The following is a 19660-nucleotide window of genomic DNA, read 5'->3' as shown; positions in this document are numbered from 1 at the left end:
ACAAGATTCCAATAAATCTTATGACAAAACAATAGTGTCATACAGTGACTTTTATTTGTACCATGATATATTCCCTTCACCTGTAACCTATTTAAATAGTAAATGGTCATGATTCACATTTTGCACTTCATGCTTGTGGAAATTACTGGATAGTTTACAGTTAGTTGTTAGAGACAATTAAAAGGTCAAGGCAGTCAAAGATAAAGAACTAACATTCCACAGAATACTTAACTGACGACATTATCTTGGTTACTTTTATGTTTGCAAGTGTTTAGGCAATGCCATGACAGAGCCTATTAGGTTATTTAACATAGGTTAAGTGGATGAAGTGGAACAATCCAATTAATTTGAAGTTAGGTAAATCAGATATTCATGCTGAGGAAATAAAGTTATTACACTGTGTTGCCTTGAATGAAAACGCTGAATAAAATTACTGACCAGTTCATGATCAGATTTCATTCTATATATCAAATATAAAAATTGCTCTTACTCAGTGGAATGTTAAAGTTTTGATCAGTGTGGAAGTGTGATTCATTCTGAAAGGCAAAATACTGAAACACAAATGTGATTCCGGCAAGGAGGAGCCAAATGTGAAGTAACCAAAGCCAAGCAGAAGCAAATTTTTAAGTAACTTATAGTTCTCCAAGAACACTTACGCAATCACATTATGTTAGGAATATTAGCCTGTTACCTTGTAAATCCAGCCCCACTAAAAGATGAAGAAAGAAAAAAATTATTGTCTCTCTCATATAGAAAAAGAGCAATAACTCTTGCCCATTACCTCCCCTTGCCACCACGACCATGTGTTACTAGTTTTTACCTGAGCGATATACTAACAAGGATGTCCACATGGTGGGGTGGTTGGGAGGGTTCTTAAGTAATGTGATTGGGAAAGTTTTCTGAAGAAATGAAATTAGCTTTAAAATTTGCTTTCTCCAAATATCCCCAATCACTTTATGTTAAGAAAAAAGGTAATAGGAGGAGGGAATGCTGTGCAACCGACCTTTACCTTGGGTAGCTTTCTTGTGAAAGATGGCTGAATTCTGCATGCAAACAATAACCCATTCTCCTAATCACATAAGTAACACAGCCTAGGGTCACTGTGTGTGTGTGTGTGTGGTGAAGCCAGTGAAGCTGATAGGCTGTGCTGATTGTTTTAATTGGATCTGGTGGCCATCTGTTCTGCTGCCACCAGACCTACCAGATTCAAGATTTGCCTCTGTGAAGCTAAATCTGTTTCCCAAGGAATATACTGTCCCAAAATATATGGTAAATAGGGTATATACCAGCTGATGGTATTGCATATCAAATATGAGTGTTGTCATTGTCAATGTAACAAGAGACCCTTGAAGAGACTGACCAAAATCAGAGATAAGTCTATTTCTACCATCATTTTCTCTTCTTTTTAACCGTGGAATATTGAAACGCACTTCGATATTCTTGACAAATTACAATATGCCACATTCTGCATCAAAATAATTTCTTACTTCCTGAGCTAAAATGTTCACTGGATACCTGTAAGTGCAAGGACATTGCAAAAGTAAAAGATTCAAATTTCAAATGTCATGCTGATATTTCTTTTCCTAGGACATAATTTCACAAATGTATGGGCCTGTTATGTTATATTTAAAAAATATTTGGAAACAAATCATAATTAGGACTAAATGGCCTGGATTTTTTAATTCTTTAAAAAAAATAATAAATTAAGATTTATGTTGAGAACTTGATTGATTACCCAGGAGAAAAGATACTGCAATTCCAATTCCACTGATTGTAGTTGCTATTGCTGTTGCTGTGGTTCTCTGGTGAGGTGGAAACCATTCTGCTGACACAACTGGTGGTCCTCCCATGACAACAGGGCCTGCAACTCCATTTAGAAACTGCCCAATGTGTATTAACCTTGAAAAAAGCCAAGAAATGATTTACAATAAGTATCAACCTTGAAAAGTAGTCAATATATGATACAAAATGCATGATAAAACCACATACAAAGCCATCAATTTTTTTGTTCACAATCATACATACTAGAGGTCATTTGAGTACAATGATTCACTTGCTCCACTGCTACATTATTCAAAAACATAACAAAGCTCATTAAAGTTTGAAAAGTTAGTCACTGCAACCTCCTTCATTATGGTGTAAATAACAGTACTCAGATGATTGCACTTCATAGAGTTCAATGACTGTTCTTGCAACAATGTCACAAAAATAATGTTAAATGCAAAAATTGAACATGATCATTGGAGTATAAAAAGTTGGCCACTATAACCCATTCTTTGCTTAATCTTAATAGTATATTTTGAGATAAATGGGCCCATAAACTTACAGGACAACACCCATGCATGATGTTACAGTCTTAACATAATAAAATAATGAAAAGCAAACATGCTAACTGTGTAACCCATGAGAACATTAATAATAATAATAATGAGAACTTTGTATAGTGCCTAATCTTTAGAAGCTCTAAGCGCTTTACAACATTAGACGATACCTATAACATAAAAAATGATATGATTACAAAAATCAAACACCATGAAATTACAAAACATAAAAAACATGCTGAAAATATTTAAGGTAGGAAACATTATTAGGTCTTTAAGTTTGTTCTTGCAGTCGAAATAAGTGAGTTTTATGAGCAATCTTGAATGGGATCACTGTATCCCATGAGAACATTAGCAACACCACTATCGAAATGCAACAACAATGTCTCACCTATACTTTGTAGTCCAGACAAAAAAACTGCAATGCATTGCCAACTACATGTATGTCTATGCCACAATATAAATCACACCTGCATTTTTAAATTTTACTTCAATCCTCATTTTTAACAAGAAAACTTGACAATAAACTTTACATTTATTTTTCCCAAGTATGACAGCCATGTTATAAACACATATATTTAGATCACACAGTCTATGTTTAGTTTACCAATGCAACTTGCAGCCTGTACAAGATTACATATTAAAATTTCAACGACAGATCTTTAAGGCACATGTGTTTTTCTTTGGTTTTCCCTAAGAGGTTAGAAATTGTAGTACATAACAACAGTCACGGGCAGAGACAAATAAAACTGGAGAAAACTATTAGCATTTGCAATGTTACCACTTACCAGTGCACATGCCAAAATAGGGTCCATTGTTAGACTCTAGGGTTATAAAAAAAGATGCTACCACCACTTGACAATCTAGGTCCCATTGTAAACCAACAAGAGTGACAATAACACAAAGTACTGAAAAGGCAATCCTACAGGGTTTCCACACTAGTGCAGGGACATAATTACATACCTATGATATTTTTCAGACATCGGACTGTGAAGAATCACAAAATATTAAGTAAGATTTAAGCATTATATGTCAGACTTCATTTTAAGATTTCTGGGATATTCATTGAGGTAAAATACTAATGATTTTACTTAATTTTTAGCAAAGATTTTTAAGTAACAGATCTCCCATACCAATAATTGATATGGTCTTTATTTTCTATGGGTCATTTCAACCACTGTGAACCTGCTGCGAAAATATATGCAGGACATGGTTGTAAAATCCTCAGTTTTATTTATGTATTATATAACCTTCAATTTACTATAAATAGAGAAAAATTAAAGAAAATTTAAGATAAGAACTTTATTCTTCTGTGAAAAACCAGTCTTATGATACAGCATAAAATTCAGATTGAATTTTCCTCACTGTGTGGAACCACAGGTATGCAAGTAATTCTGAAAGATATTTTCACACTCTATGAAATATCATATGTAATTAATTCTGCATGATTCTTCCTAATTGCTGCAAGTTATCACAGGTAATTAATTCTGCATGATTCTTCCTTGCTGCAAGTTATCACAGGTAATTAATTCTGCATGATTTTCAACACTCCATAGGTATCACATGTAATTAATTCTGCATGACCTTTCTGCACTCTGTGAGATATCAAAGGTAGTTAATTCTCCATGATTTTTCCTGACTCTGTGAGGTATAACAGGTACATAATTAATTCTGCATGATTTTTCCTCTCTCCATGAGATATCACAAGTATGTAATTAATTCTACATGATTTTTCCTCACTTTGTGGGGTAGCACCAGTATATATGTGTGCGTTTTGGAATTTTAACGTAGCTTTAACAATTTTTCAGTCATATCACTATGATGTCTGCAGTGTTCGTAGTTTATTGTGATGTTTAGTATTGGGGCATCAGGTCACAGACATATAACATGATGACCCATCCCATCACATTATCTTGACACCAGGCCAACCAGTCCTAACATTAACCTCTTAATGCTGAGTGCCTAGGGATGCAGCTTTCAGTATCATTTTTATAAGTCTTTGGTATCACTCAGCCGGAGTTCAAACCTGCGACTTCCCAGTATATGAGTAATGATTTTTTCCTCACTCTGTGAGACATTGCTGGTATTTACACTCTGAGATATTACTGGTATTTACACTGTGAGATATTACTGGTATTTACACTATGAGATATTACTGTTATTTACACTCAGTGATATATTACTGGTATTTGCACTCTGTGAGATGTTACTGGTATTTACACTCTGTGAGATATTACTGGTATTTACACTCAGTGATATATTACTGGTATTTACACTCTGTGAGATATTACTGGTATTTACACTCAGTGATAAATTACTGGTATTTGCACTCTGTGAGATGTTACTGGTATTTACACTCTGTGAGATATTACTGGTATTTACACTCTGTGAGATATTACTGGTATTTACACTCTGTGAGATATTACTGGTATTTGCACTCTGTGAGATATTACTGGTATTTACACTCTGTGAGATATTACTGGTATTTACACTCTGTGAGATATTACTGGTATTTGCACTCTGTGAGATGTTACTGGTATTTACACTCTGTGAGATGTTACTGGTATTTACACTCTGTGAGATATTACTGGTATTTACACTCTGTGAGATATTACTGGTATTTACACTCTGTGAGATATTACTGGTATTTACACTCAGTGAGATATTACTGGCATTTACACTCTGTGAGATATTACTGGTATTTACACTCTGTGAGATATTACTGGCATTTAGTTACTAACTGAAGAGGAATATAACTTTGCAGAACTGATTCTTACCAAGTTGCTTTTGTTGGATCAGAAGTAATACAGCGTAAGCCTGTTCCCAAGGCAACTAGAAAACTCGCACACAAACATGCCCAACGGATACCTGCAATTTATTGTTGTACTTGAGCAAGACAACTGAATTTTCAGAATTATTTTAAAATTATTTGTCAATAATTGTACAATAATGGCGTGAATCATTTATATTATAAATTTATTATATTTGCTAAATTTCTCAAGCTAACAAAACATGACTGACAGTATTTTATGTCAGCCAGTTTCTTTGTTGAGTTTTATTTTCACTATTATCATGAAATATTTATTCTGCAAAATGGTTTTAAAAAAATAATACAAATTTCTTACAAAATTAAATAACATATACCCAGGGAATAATATCTCATAGTAGCATGAAATCAAAACACAGGACAAATGTAAGATTGCAGGTGCAAAATATTGGCACCGTGGAAACAGCTCATTACAGTAGCAGAGCCGTGTTAGTGCTGATATGCCATAGAGACCATTCCAGGAAGAAAAAAAACACTCATGCTTTTCTTTCCAAAAAATATTCAATGCTTTTCTTTCCAAAATTACTTGAATATTGCCTCCCAACTAAACAGAGTTGCATTAATTAAAATTTATATCTTACACTGTGTAACAAACATAGTGCTATTTAATGAATAAAGTGTCATTCTTATGAGTTACTACCATACAAAGACATTTTCTTCAACTGACTTTTTGCTACATTGCATACTTAATTATCTTCAACAAATGAAATTTCTTTAGCAATACAAAACTGTTTGAGAATGGTTGATCTATATTTACATGTGTGTGTGTGTGTGTGTGTGTTTTGGATTTTTCAACGTAGCTTTAACAACTTTTCAGTCATATCGCTATGACATCTGCTGTGTGACAGTTTATAGTGATGTCTAGCACTTGGGCATCATGCCACAGACATGTAGCATGATGTCCCACCCAGTCACATCATCCTGACACCAGGCCAACCAGTCCTAACACTAACTGATAGGCAAAGAAAAACATAATACTAAACAATTTTAGAATCTTCAGGAAACTAAAGCCTTAAAAAAATTAAATTTTCTCTCACAAAAAAGTTAAAAGATGCCAAAGTTATATAAAAAGTATTTAAAATAAAACAAAAAGGTAAAGTCCTTAACATTATTATCACATTTTTTTAATATAAACCATACTCTTATAAATTCAAATATTTTATAACCTTGAGAAACATTGTCATATAGCTGCTTGGTAGAACTGACATCATAAAATTTGTATCGAAGAAGAAATATAACTGATATGCTCTGTACCAACAGCCATAAGGGAATGGAATCTATCCCTGACCATATCAAAATCTTGTCTCTTCCTCGGAATGTCTAAACATATGCCCCATTTTCAATTCTTAATAAATAGCTAAAATGACATGAAAAATAGGAGTCATTAAATTTTTCCCGTTTCAATTTTACTTTACCATTTTCCGTAACAGGAGCCATTATAATAATGAAAATAATGTAGACCTGGTACAATGCATAATCTTTAGAGGCCATAAAACAGTATACGATGACAAGATTACAAAAACAAACACCACGATATTACAAAACAAAAAATTGCTGACTAACATCAATGGGCATTCAGTCTACATAGCTGGGCACTGGCACATAAAATTTGCTTACTAATATCAATGGGCATTCAGTCCACATAGCTGGGCACTGGCACATAAAATTTGCTTACTAATATCAATGGGCATTCAGTCCACATAGCTCGGCACTGGTACATAAAAGAACATCATCCATATGGACTTCATTTTAACAGTGGGAACAATGGGAATATGTCAGTCAGAAGAGGGTTGTAAATTTCTAGATGGGGTGAGCGAGGCCATATAGGTTGTTGTGGTTGTTGTAGGGTTTAACGCCATTTTTCAGCACAAGATAGGCTATACATGGTGGCCAGTATAACTGGTGGAGGAAGAACCCTGGAAAACCCAGGGAAGAACCAGTGACCCACGAATAGCTACTAGCAGGCTTTCCCATGTACCCATGCTAGCCGAACCTTGGACTCGAACCCACGCAGACAGAGGTGAGATAGCAGTGATCCAGAACGGTAAGCGCTTTAGACCACTCAGCCACTCGGGACCCCAGCCATACAGGTATACTGGACTGGAGCCAGTCAATAAAATGTAGCATAGTGAACAGATTCTGTGTTTGATTCTGGATCGAATGGGTAGCCAGTGGATGTTATACACCATTATTTAACCTCGGAAAGAAAATTAATCCAAAAGAAAAAAATCATAATCAAAATTCAATAATCCCCCCCATTTTTAAAAAACAAAAAAAATAAAAAAATATAGACAACCATGGGAAAATATGATACAATTACCATCCTTACACAAATATCTATATCATACGAAAAAATATAGCATACAATGTAAAACTGTTTACATGGGAAGGGAATCCGATATGGACAAAGGTGTAATGGATGGATGAACTTCAACCATTAGCTGAGAGGAACCAGCGAGTGTACCTCAACAATTGGGAAAAACCCCTTATCCAAAATCAATATCTAAATAAATTTCTGATCAAAATTCTTTAAATTGCAACACAACACCAATAAAACCTTAGGGGGAAACAAGACATGCCAACCCCGACGAGTCTGTCTCAGTAAGGCAGCTGATTTTTTTCCGTAAGATTAACCAATTTTCAGTAAGGTGTAAAATTTTTTTATCAATAACTGCTATTTTAAAGCTGGAAAACATAATGAAAAGATTGAAACATCAAGGATAACATTATGTTCAACTGAAAAGTTTGTAAAGTATGTGTAGACTTTATTTACCACTAGTACAGTTGCACAAACTTTAGTTCCAAACCCTATGAAACTCAATGGCTTGTTGCTATCTCTCAACATGGCATAATTCTTGGAAATTCTTTTTCCATTTTATATGACGATGGCAATCATATCTCCCATCACGAGACATGCTCAAATTGGCATGTGATGTCCACTAAACATAACTGTGTCCTTTCCATCTTTATTCACAAGAATCTAAATATTCCTTTACATTCTTCTGTGTTGATTATTAACACTTTTTTGAGGCTTATTTTCCATTTCGTCTTAAACATGCATAACTTTCGGGATGCCATTTTTCAAAACTTCTATAATCAGTTTGATCATGCTGATGCTTAGCATGAATAAATAGGTGCAGTTTAAAGAGTCTGGGGTGCTGCTGTAAAGTTAGTCTTGTTCCCTAACTAATTTCACTAATTCTAATATGAAACCCGGATCCCCAAAAAAACACAGATGAATCCATTATTTTTTTTCGGCAACAATCATTTTTCTGTAGTTTTTACTTGTATGCCATAAGTCCATAGTTTAAGGGTAATTTTCATAAGACTTATGGCAAAATTGTAAGAGTTGGCAGGTCTGGAACACATAAAAACTTCTTTCTTTTTCAACAATCGAGGGGGCACCTTAACAGAGCCCAAAAAGAAAAAAAGAATATAGAGCAGGGGGAGGTGTGCTCAGTTCTTGTACTATAAGGATAATCTGAGAAGCTGTGTTTTGAACTTTTTGAAGTTTTTGTCGTAGATACTGAGATAAACCAGTTCAGTCTGACATTGTACTCACTGAGAATTCATCTGTAAACCGAGGCTACAGTACAACAAATCATGAGCTAATTAATCAACCATGTAGGTCAATGAGGAATATCCCTGAACCCAGTTGTTCAACAGAAAAAACCGTTACTAGTTGCACACATGAAGATATGCAATGCACGGACTCAAACAGCAATGAGACTCAGATTAGTGCCAAGAAGACCTACTCTGCTTTATGGGATACAACAGCAGACATGTACATTATGTTTCCTGAGCAAATCCTATGTTTGGTGGCTTGTAAATCCATCTGGAATAGCACAACCATCTGTCCTGTTGCCATTTTGAATTTCGTGCTAGATACGGCTGTTACCAATTACCGGTATCTGTCTAAAGTGTATGCAGGTGTGTTCCGGAAAGATTTGGATGCAGCAAAATTGCACATTTTAATGAACAGGTGACATCAGACCACATATCATCAATATAGATTTGGGGGGGGGGTTGATTTATCGGACTAGTACATAATCTCTGTGTTCCCAAAAAACTGACTTCCAAGTATAGATTATTCATTGTACAAAATTTTACTCACATTGGCCTTTAAATAGAGAGTTAAGTAAAGTTCCTAAATATTTCTATATATGCACTCGCCAAGTCCTGCATGATATTCTCAGAATGGGATGTTGTTCTTTTACACATGATATATTTTCTAATCTTAGTAAACAATTCATTTATATGTGCTTGTGGTCTGACATTTCTGTAACAAATATACTGCATTTAGAAATATTACAATTTATATCAGTGGTTCCCAACTCTTTGGTCACAACCCAAACAAGGGTCACAAGGACGTTCTAGAAGGTCAACAGGAATATTTCTGAGGATGGCAAAACTTATCAAAATGTGGAAACTGGATCATTATGCTCAGAAAAAGTATTGTTTAGGGTCTCCTCTTAAAAAGATTGGGAAATACTGATTTTTATAATATTTTGTAATGATAATATCGAACTATTATTGGAAGAAAGTTCTCTACAGTAAAACAAAATCAAATAAATTAGGTTTCAGTGAACTTACTGAAGGAGGCAGCACAGACATATCAACAGGCATTGCATGATGTAGCTTCTCAGTGGCTGATCCAGAAAGGATTCAGGTGTCAGTCAAATCACCTTTCCTGACTAAAATAGTATCTCCTCAGGGACAAATATAAAAAACTTAGCCCTTTAAGAAAACTGCTACCACCCTCAAAATGGAACCCATAATGACAAAATCTGGAATCCACCTTATGTGCCTCTGTCACATTTGTGATTGGACATAATCAGTTTCATATTTATCTCTCACATTAATATAGAAGGGAAGGTGTGCAAACAGGATGTCCTACCATATATGGTCACATACAAGTCAAGTGCAATGGTAAACAACAAAGACCTGGATGTGCCAACATATAATGTACTGGCATAGCAGTCTCTATGTTGTTCATTCTACTGATTATTCCCAAAATCTCTTTCACCTTTGCGTTTGGGCAGAGAGAAGCCTAAGTCAGTTACATATTTATGGGTATGCAAACAGGATGCTTACAGTTCTGGCTGTGTTACCATATATAGTCACAATCAAGCACAGCTGTAAACAACACTGATCCTGATCTGCCATTGCACAATGCACTGGCAGAGTAAACCTATGTTGTTTATTCTACTTATTACTCCTAACAAATTGAAGATACCCACATCTGCTGGAACATTATCTGATGGCTGATTGGATCTATGTGGTTTACATTTGGACTCATAAATGAGTACATACGATATTTACCTTTCACATCAATTAACCATGAGAGAGGGAATACAAACACAATGTATGATATAGGACCCCAGTTGCTGAGTAAAGCAATGGTTGAATCTGTCCAGCCAAATGCATCTTCACTTGCACTTGCAACTGGCCCCCATGTGTTCCAAACTCCAGCTTGTATGGCTGCACTGAGGGAAAAAGCGGCCAGGATATACCATCTTTGGAAATAAACCTGAAATGTACAGTGCACTTGTATAATATATATATATATATATATATATATATATATATATATATATATACACACACACACACACACACTTTGTTGAACAAATGCACAAAATACTCAGATATTCAGATGTTGGAATATGGTTCCCTTTTACAGATAATCTAACTTGTCAAAAGAGGTCACCCTTGTAATTGGCCAAAAACATGGCCTTCATAAATAGGTAACCTATATATAGAGGGTAACTGCAAGTAAGGATGGATGGAAGGATAGCAAAAATTACAAAGAAAAAAGTTTCTGCAGCCTACACAAGTCCAAATGTACAAAGAAAACATATTTATTTTTTTAAAAAGATTACATGTCTGTTTTTGTTCTAAATTACTTAAATCTACTATATAAACCCTAAGACCTAGAAGATGTAACAATTTATGTCAATCTTATAATTATACAGGGAAAAGCAACTGGCTACAAATATAATGGCCATCCAGAAAACCATCTGAAACCATTAACAGTTCTTGGTCTTTACAGTCAGGTAAAACATTTTGGTTTATGTATAAACAGGACTAATGGAACAAGGTTTTTATACACAGATGGCATAAGAACATGTTTGCTGAACAATTGTTCTCACATACATTGTAATGTTTTCTTTTAGCAGCATTATAATATGTCATAATTATAAAATTTGCATAAATTCATGACAATTGCTCGTGCAAAAAATCTTTTCTACGAGTAGTAACATCGGTATATTAATTATTGGGACATGATAACAGCATCACTGAGAAATGCTTTCTCTGTGCATCAGCATATGAATCAATGGAACATAACAACATATTCCTGAGAAACTTTTTCTGTGTGTGGTAATATGAGCATATGAATCTGTGGGACATAAAAACAGTATCACTGAGAAACACTAGTCTGTGTGGTAATATGAGTACATGAATTTGTGGGACATAAAAACAGTATCACCGAGAATCACTAGTCTGTGTGGTAATATGAGTACATGAATCTGTGGGACATAATAACAGTATCACTGAGAAACACTAGTCTGTATGGTAATATCAGCATATGAATCTGTGGGACATAATAACAGTATCACTGAGAAACACTAGTCTGTATGGTAATATCAGCATATGAATCTGTGGGATATAATAACAGTATCACTGAGAAACACTAGTCTGTATAGTATTATGAGCATATGAATCTGTGGGACATAATAACAGTATCACTGAGAAACACTAGTCTGTGTGGTAATATGAGCATATGAATCTGTGGGACATAACAGTATCACTGAGAAACACTAGTCTGTATGGTATTATTAGCATATGAATCTGTGGGACATAATAACAGTATCACTGAGAAACACTAGTCTGTATAGTATTATGAGTACATGAATCTGTGGGATATAATAACAGTATCACTGAGAAACACTAGTCTGTATGGTAATATGAGCATATGAATCTGTGGGACATAATAACAGTATCACTGAGAAACACTAGTCTGTATGGTATTATGAGCATATGAATCTGTTGCAAATGTTAACAATGTCACTTAGAGATACTTTCTTTCTGAAATGACATCAGAATAACAATCACAACCTGGTATTTACTATTAATTAAAGTCTAGGCATTAATTATAATGTTATAGGACATATTATACCACCAGTAGCCAGCTGTTCAACTAATTTAATAACATTTTCTGCATAAAACTAAACTGACAGCAAATTTATACAAAGTAATTATACCAACTTCCAACTTGACAAAATTTCTTTGGTGCAAAGCACATAGATACAACCAAGCCTGATTCTGGCTTTATTGACCAATAGAAAGTGATCAATACATCCAGTTTTGATAAAGAATGTCGAACAGACTGAGAAATTTGTAGAATGATTCATGGATTAGAACATTTCCATTGGCTGCAAATTGAAAGAAACTATGGAACATTATTAGTTTTATGCACTCAGACTTTTTTCCAGACTTTGCCATTTTAGCTGATATACTGTGAATGTTTAAAATAAGAAACTAACAAGATTGATGATGTTGGTGGAGGGAGGTCTTGAACATAAGGATTATGATCTTAAACCTCTGTAGAAAAGTTTGTTAAAGTTTGCTTAACAAAAAAAGAAAATGTAACATGCTGTACTGTGCTGCTTAAAGAAGAAATAAAAAAGTAGATGGAATTATTATCAATATGGCCATTTGTTTCTTCTTCCAGTGTCTTGGCCAATTTATTGATCTGAAATGGAATTAAGCTAGCGAAATAAATTAACACAAAAAAAGAAAATGTAATCTCTTCCTTGAATTCTTCTACATGTACACAAAATTAAATAATGGCAAGGCAAAGCCATTAAGAAATTGTTGTAATTTTAATATCACACACAATCACAATTACACTTTTCTCCATTACCTAAGTTTTTGATTATTTCACCATAACACTATGTCATAATGAATGAGAATAAGCAATCTCATGCCATACATATTGACACATCTATTTATAGATCCTATGCAATATTAGACTCTTAACAGAGTCAAATCATGTAGGCAACTTTAACTAAAGATATTCTGTACAAATTACAACCATAAATAAGAATTATAAAAACTGGACAAAATCATGTACCAGGAGTTACAAAAAATCTAGAATACATAACAAGTGGGACTCTTATTTTTTAGGGCTGGGACTCCAACTTTTTCCAAGGAAGGAGTTCTGGACTGCAATTTTCATAATCATATGAAGAACCCTGAATAATAATAATAATAATAATAATAACAATAATAGTAATAGTAACTGCAAATACCCAATGTGACTTTATCTCATAACTGTCAGACTTAAATTTGTAATATGTGTAATAAACCACCATGACCACAACCATCACTGTAGTCCGAACTTCCTCTGATCCTTGCCACCCCATTTTTAATATTTGGACATTTATGTTACACCCTAACATAGATGTCCAAATATCAAAAATTGGGTGGCAAAGGTCAGAGGAAGCTAAGACTACCATCACCCCTCATACCTAAGCAATGACATGATCCAGGGAATGTAATAACTTGTCAGTTACGTATATGTCATGTTCTCTTAATATTCCTTTATACATACTTACATACATACATACATACATACATACATACATACATACATACATACATACATATATATATATATATATTACAACTCAGTGGTTTGAACTAAGTAACAGAAAGAAAAAAAACAAATACCAACACATTTTATCAAATTCAAGATATAATTTTTTTCCATGAATACAATGTGAAAATTTAAAAAATGAACTTACAGTAATGCAAATTAAATCTCAAATAGCCCTAAAAGATTTATCACAAGTCCAAATGTATAAAGTTCATACTGAATTCCAGTGGTATTCCAAAAAAGTTCCCATGTTGAATTTGTTGATATGCCTGTAGTCTTGAATATGGTACTGAGCCCATGGCCTGTAGTATAGAGATGTGCTAAAAGTCCATTCACAATAATATATTCCAAAAATGTTCTTGTCTGAAACCACTATAAGTCCCAATAATGTTCCAGTCCAAGAATATTATAGATGAGCACTTTGTATTTCCAATGAATAATAGCTGGAATAAGTAACTCCACTCAAATGAAATACTGAACACAACAATAAGGCTGATTCTGCTTCAAGATGTTAAGGTAAGAATGAGTAATTTCTCAAGTAAACAAGATTATTTTTAAACAAATTAAGACACAAAACCAGAACCAGGATGATCTTCAAAAGATCATTTCTAGAATGTTTTCAGTTGGCAACAGGATAAAATCTCTCACTAAAATTATTATAAAGAACATGGGAAATATCAGATACAACAGGTTATTGCATCGTGGAATGCCAATGTCCTAGACCCAGATCCAAATAAACACATAATGATTGTAATATTTAACCAATGGACAAGGTCAAGTCCAAAATAAATTATCCATAAAATATAATTATGGAAAAAAACTGACAAATATAAAAAAAAAAAATATATATATATATATATATATATATATATATATATATATATATATATATATATATATATATATAATTTTGTCAGGAATTATTTAGAAGCTCTGGTACTTTATGAACCCTTATCATAAATACCATAGGGGTGAAGGCTATAAAAAATTTTCAAATTTCAAATCTGAAGTTTAGAATATAAATAGTGAAAGAAAAGACAGATGGATTAAATATAGATGTGTAGTATCAATAATATTTTCTCATAAGAATGGAGTACCTTTTATGATATGGAAATATTGCACATTTGATTATGTATTTTAAGTTCAGTTTCATATTTTTGACCTAGACTTAGAGCTATTTGTGTACCTTTGTTTTTACCGTTGTTGGAATAATTGGATCTTTGTCCCCTTCTTGATAAGTAAGAACTGCAGTATGATGAAACCCTGATGATGCCACATAATTCACAGGAAAAGATGGTGTTAGATGTGTATCACTCATGATGATAATGCAAGTGAAGAAATGCTAAAGGAAAATTAAAATTCATCATATACTGCAAATTTCTGAGACTGAGTTTTTCATCCATCCATCCATCCTTCCATCATTATCACCCTATCCACATACTGCTTTCTGCATTATGAGTATAATATGAGTGCCTGTTTTTTAAATGTAGAGTTTCTTGTCATAAGCACCTTTTTTGCTTAATTCTGATTTATAATTTTGCATATGAATGTTCTAGTCTCATATTTTTTGTCAAACCCCCTTGGCAAGCAGCTCAACACTGGTATCAGGGGGCATATTCACATAGATGTATGTAAATCCATCTACATCCAACCGCTCCGGTGGCCTAGTGGTTAGAGTGTCCACCTCGGATGCAGGAGGTCGTGGGTTCAATCCCTGGCGGAGTCATACCAGAGACTTAAAAAATGGTACTAACAGCTGCCTCACTTGGCGTTCAGGATTAAGAGGTTACTGTTAGGACTGGTCAGCCTGGTGTCAGGATAATGTGACTGGGTGTGATATCATGCATGATGCCCCAGTGCTAGACATCACTATAAACTGCCACATTGCAGACACTGTAGCGATATGACCGAAAAATTGTTAAAGCTACGTTAAAAAATCAAAATCACATCACACATCACCATCTACATCCTAGATTAACCCCATGTTGAAGTTTTTCACTTTCCTTTTACTTACACGCAATCTTATCACATTCTCATTGGAGTGGAATATAGCTCATGGCATGCAGGTCATAGCCACCAACTTATTTTTGGCTGCAATCCTTTTAATGACCTGGTTATACACTTTCAAACTCTAGAAAGCTTTCCATATGGGCAGATAATTAATATACATTACAGACAGATATACACAATTAATATTCATCATAGATAGATTGATACATGAAGTTAATATCCATCAAAGATAGATATATGAAGTTAATATCCATCAGAGATTTATCAAATGAAAAACAGAATGACAGGTAGGGTAGGTAGGTATGTAGACTGTCAGACAGACAGACAGACACACTGATAGATAGATAGATAGACAGACATACAGATTGATAGATAGACATATAAATTCAAAGTTTTCAATGATTCATAATTTAATGATAAAAGCCGATTTTAAATATATATATTCACAAAAATTTCCAAAAGCAATTTGTTGCATAAACACAATATATAGTCAGAAAGAGTGCAGAGTATAATAACATTAAAACAATCTAAACAAAATGGTAATATTACTACATGTATCTTCAGATATCAACTTTCATATACCCAATTCTCTCTCTCTCTCTCTCTCTCTCTCTTCAGCAAAGGCACTAAGTGATAAGAATGTCCCCTATATCACCATCACTTCCTTTCCAGATAATTTCTGCCCAACATCAGCATCCATGAATAGTTAGGCCAAACTCCCTCTGATTTCAAGGTTGAATCATATCATACACCACCAGGGCCACAGACAGTGATCACAGGCACTGGGGTAAGAAACACCCAGGCCTCTCCTAGCTCTTGTTCAAACAAAATTTTTTTAAAATAAAATTAAAAAGTGTTGTCCAGCAGAGGACCCCTTACAGGCCCAGGCCTCAGGGATATATCCCAAGTTAACCCCCTTGTTGACCCTGTACACCACAGTAATCTGGTAACTTTAAAAAATAAATAAAATCCATCTATATATCTGGACAACAAAAATCCACAATGTAATAACACTTAGACTTTCCCACTTGTTTATAGCAATTATTATATTTATCTGAAGATACACTCATGCTTGATACAAACTCTTATCTTCGTTATACACTGAACTTTCAATGCAAATCTAATATTATCTACATGCAATTTGATATCAAAATTGTCATGCAATCCATCTCCAATTATTGGCAGACAATATATATAAATATGACAATGTTATGAACTGCTTGGTGACAACCGAGTTTGAAACTGTAAATCAGTTATTAAAATGATTAAGTTTTCAACATGCCTTGATAGCCCAGAATGCTGTATTATCGTTGTATTTAAATGTTCTTATTGGTACGTATTAAAACTGTTTTTGCTATTGCTGCTTACTTATAATTTGCAAAGTTTCAATGACTTTCCCTCTTTCTATTCCTGTAAAATATCTTTGTCATTCAAAGTGTGTAATGTAAATAAAACAGCATATGGTGTCTGACCCAGATTAAAATACCATGGAGTTACAACTCTATATTACTGCAGTATTTGCCTAACTTAGGCATGGTAGCTCACACGTATAATAATAAACATCAATTACAACTTAGCTAATGAATAGGAATGTCCACGTTTGTACCAGCATAATATTTTCACAATAAACGAAAAGATCCATTTATCAAATCAAACACACAAATGTAATTAAAGTGGAAATCCATGAATAACAACATTACAAATTAAAAACAATTATTATTTAACTTTACATGAATTTTAAATGCAATGTGGGCAAAGAAATATAAATATATAAGAAATTATTATCAATATCATTATTATTATTATTGAAATATTACTGACTTCAAGAAAGTTTAACTGCTATTGTATACTTATTTACACACAAGAAGTATGATCATAAGCAACATTCTGTTAATTTGGGTCCATACTGGCCACCATGGAATGAAACTGCAACCTTAACATTGTAAGGACACATTTGTCACCAACAGTATTTAACCAATGCATTTCAACATCAGACAATACACTGAATATGTTTCGTTGCCAAAGCCAATACAAGTATAGCTATTTCGACAGGAGTTTTGTATATGATAATAAACGGAACTGCATGCACTTCACAAAAAAAAAATGTTCATTCTTTTCAATTTAAGCTTATTTACAAAAAAACATGTTGACAATTTCGAGTAAGATAGTAACGTCCTTACTGGCTACAGCTTTAATCTGTAAACAACCATTAGACATCGCGTGTCCAAAATTAATATGAAAATCCCGTTTGCCACGATAATATAGTGTCTGCGATAATACAGCGTTGGAGTATACCTTATATTTTCAAATCACAAGAGGGGTACCAGCAATAGGTAGCCGAATACTACACTACTAGTACTACCGCCCACTGTTCATTTTTCAAGACACTTTCATTCTACGCAATCAGCTTATCTCACATAAAGCGACGTTAGGTGCATTAATTATATTATCGTTTGCTTGTTTGCATTTTACTTCGTGTTTCTTCTTCTTTAATTCGCTGTATAGACCTCAGTAAATATTTAAATAATTGAAGTCCACCATGTTTTTGATCATGTGACAACTATGCTCCAAGTGGAATATCCTCGGCTTTTTCCATCACATATCAAAACATTCAGATATCCCTCAGCTACTTCTGCAAGTTAACATTTTATCGCAGTAATCTATTGCAGGGGGAAAAAATTATACAAATTTACCCGCCAGAAAAGAAACACAAACTATATATTATGTATGTGATTGAAGTGATTGAAATGACTGTTGGATTAACTTCTCGGTCAATCCATGTTTGTAAATAGCCCAAGTGATCCGAATGGCATCGATGGACATACGGACATAGAACACAATTAATGTTACTATATGTTCTCTACATTTGTTTATCAGTACTGACCTTTCCACTGTGTGACAATCAATGCCAATCATATGTTAATCTAAAATACCTTCAAAGATTACTTCACGGTGAAGTTCTTGTCAAAGGCTGACCTGCTCTTTTTTGAGATGCTGGACATTCGACAGAGCAATATGTAAACAGAACACAGATTTCACTTCCGGATCATCACCAAGGCCTCCTTATTACTCACTGTGCACTGTCACCGAAATACACACAAACAACAACACCCTGAGCTCATATTCTCAAGAATAAACAATTATCTTTAAATCCCTACCAAAAAAGCATAAATAAAACTCATATCACTACCAAAATGAGAGAGGGGAAAATGAACTAAAAATAGACTAGAACTACATTATTCCATACATTCCCACATTCGAGGTTGATCGAAATATCGCTGGTTCATTTCCGCGAGCTCGTGTAATAAACCTCTGATGTAATTCGTCGCTATTGAGAACCATATTATTGTGATACCTCGAGACTTTAAGCACATCACCACAGATAATGCTATTGATACGTCAGTACATTAGAGATTGGAATTCATTCTGAACAGACTGAATTCATTCGGAATACTCTATACTTTTGGACTTATGATATAACTTTTAGGACTAGTTGGAATTTAATTCACAATACTGTAAAAAAAAAAAAAAAATGAAATTTTCACATTGTATTATATGGAAATACATTATTTTTTTAATTTTACAAAACATGTTGGTGTTCGGTCTTTTCTGTTGCTTAGTTTAAGACCACAGAGTTGTAACAATATGAAAAGACTCGGGGAAACAACATACACACGAACCTAAACAAGTGTCATCATAAGGAATCTGACCATGAACCCGGGCATAGTGATCATTATATGAGTACGGACCCTGTTGTGTTTATCTGTATTGTGAGTTTAACATTTGTCCGCGACTGTAGATTGTAACTGTCGTTTGTAAACAATATCTTACATATCTAAC

The 19660-nt window shown here is 33.9% G+C and overlaps 1 protein-coding gene across 1 annotated transcript in view; it reads right to left on the bottom strand.

Moving 5' to 3' along the window:
- Positions 1-18368, bottom strand: part of LOC149775991 (solute carrier family 49 member 4 homolog) — a 58689-nt gene extending 40321 nt beyond the window's left edge. Inside the window, exons 1-5 of the mRNA XM_089941219.1 lie at positions 18293-18368; positions 14997-15152; positions 10471-10678; positions 5099-5189; positions 1736-1899 (exon numbers count right to left, since the gene is read on the bottom strand). Coding sequence (XP_089797345.1) covers positions 1736-1899; positions 5099-5189; positions 10471-10678; positions 14997-15128 — 595 coding nt within the window. The 5' untranslated portion in view covers positions 15129-15152; positions 18293-18368. The remainder of the gene's footprint in view (positions 1-1735; positions 1900-5098; positions 5190-10470; positions 10679-14996; positions 15153-18292) is intronic.
- Between the last annotated feature and the right edge of the window lie 1292 nt (positions 18369-19660).

Source organism: Sinohyriopsis cumingii, chromosome 18, assembly GCF_028554795.1.
Source record: "Sinohyriopsis cumingii isolate HCF-2022 chromosome 18, ASM2855479v2, whole genome shotgun sequence".
Classification (NCBI taxonomy): Eukaryota; Metazoa; Mollusca; class Bivalvia; order Unionida; family Unionidae; genus Sinohyriopsis; species Sinohyriopsis cumingii.
This window is presented reverse-complemented; position numbering and strand designations above follow the sequence as displayed.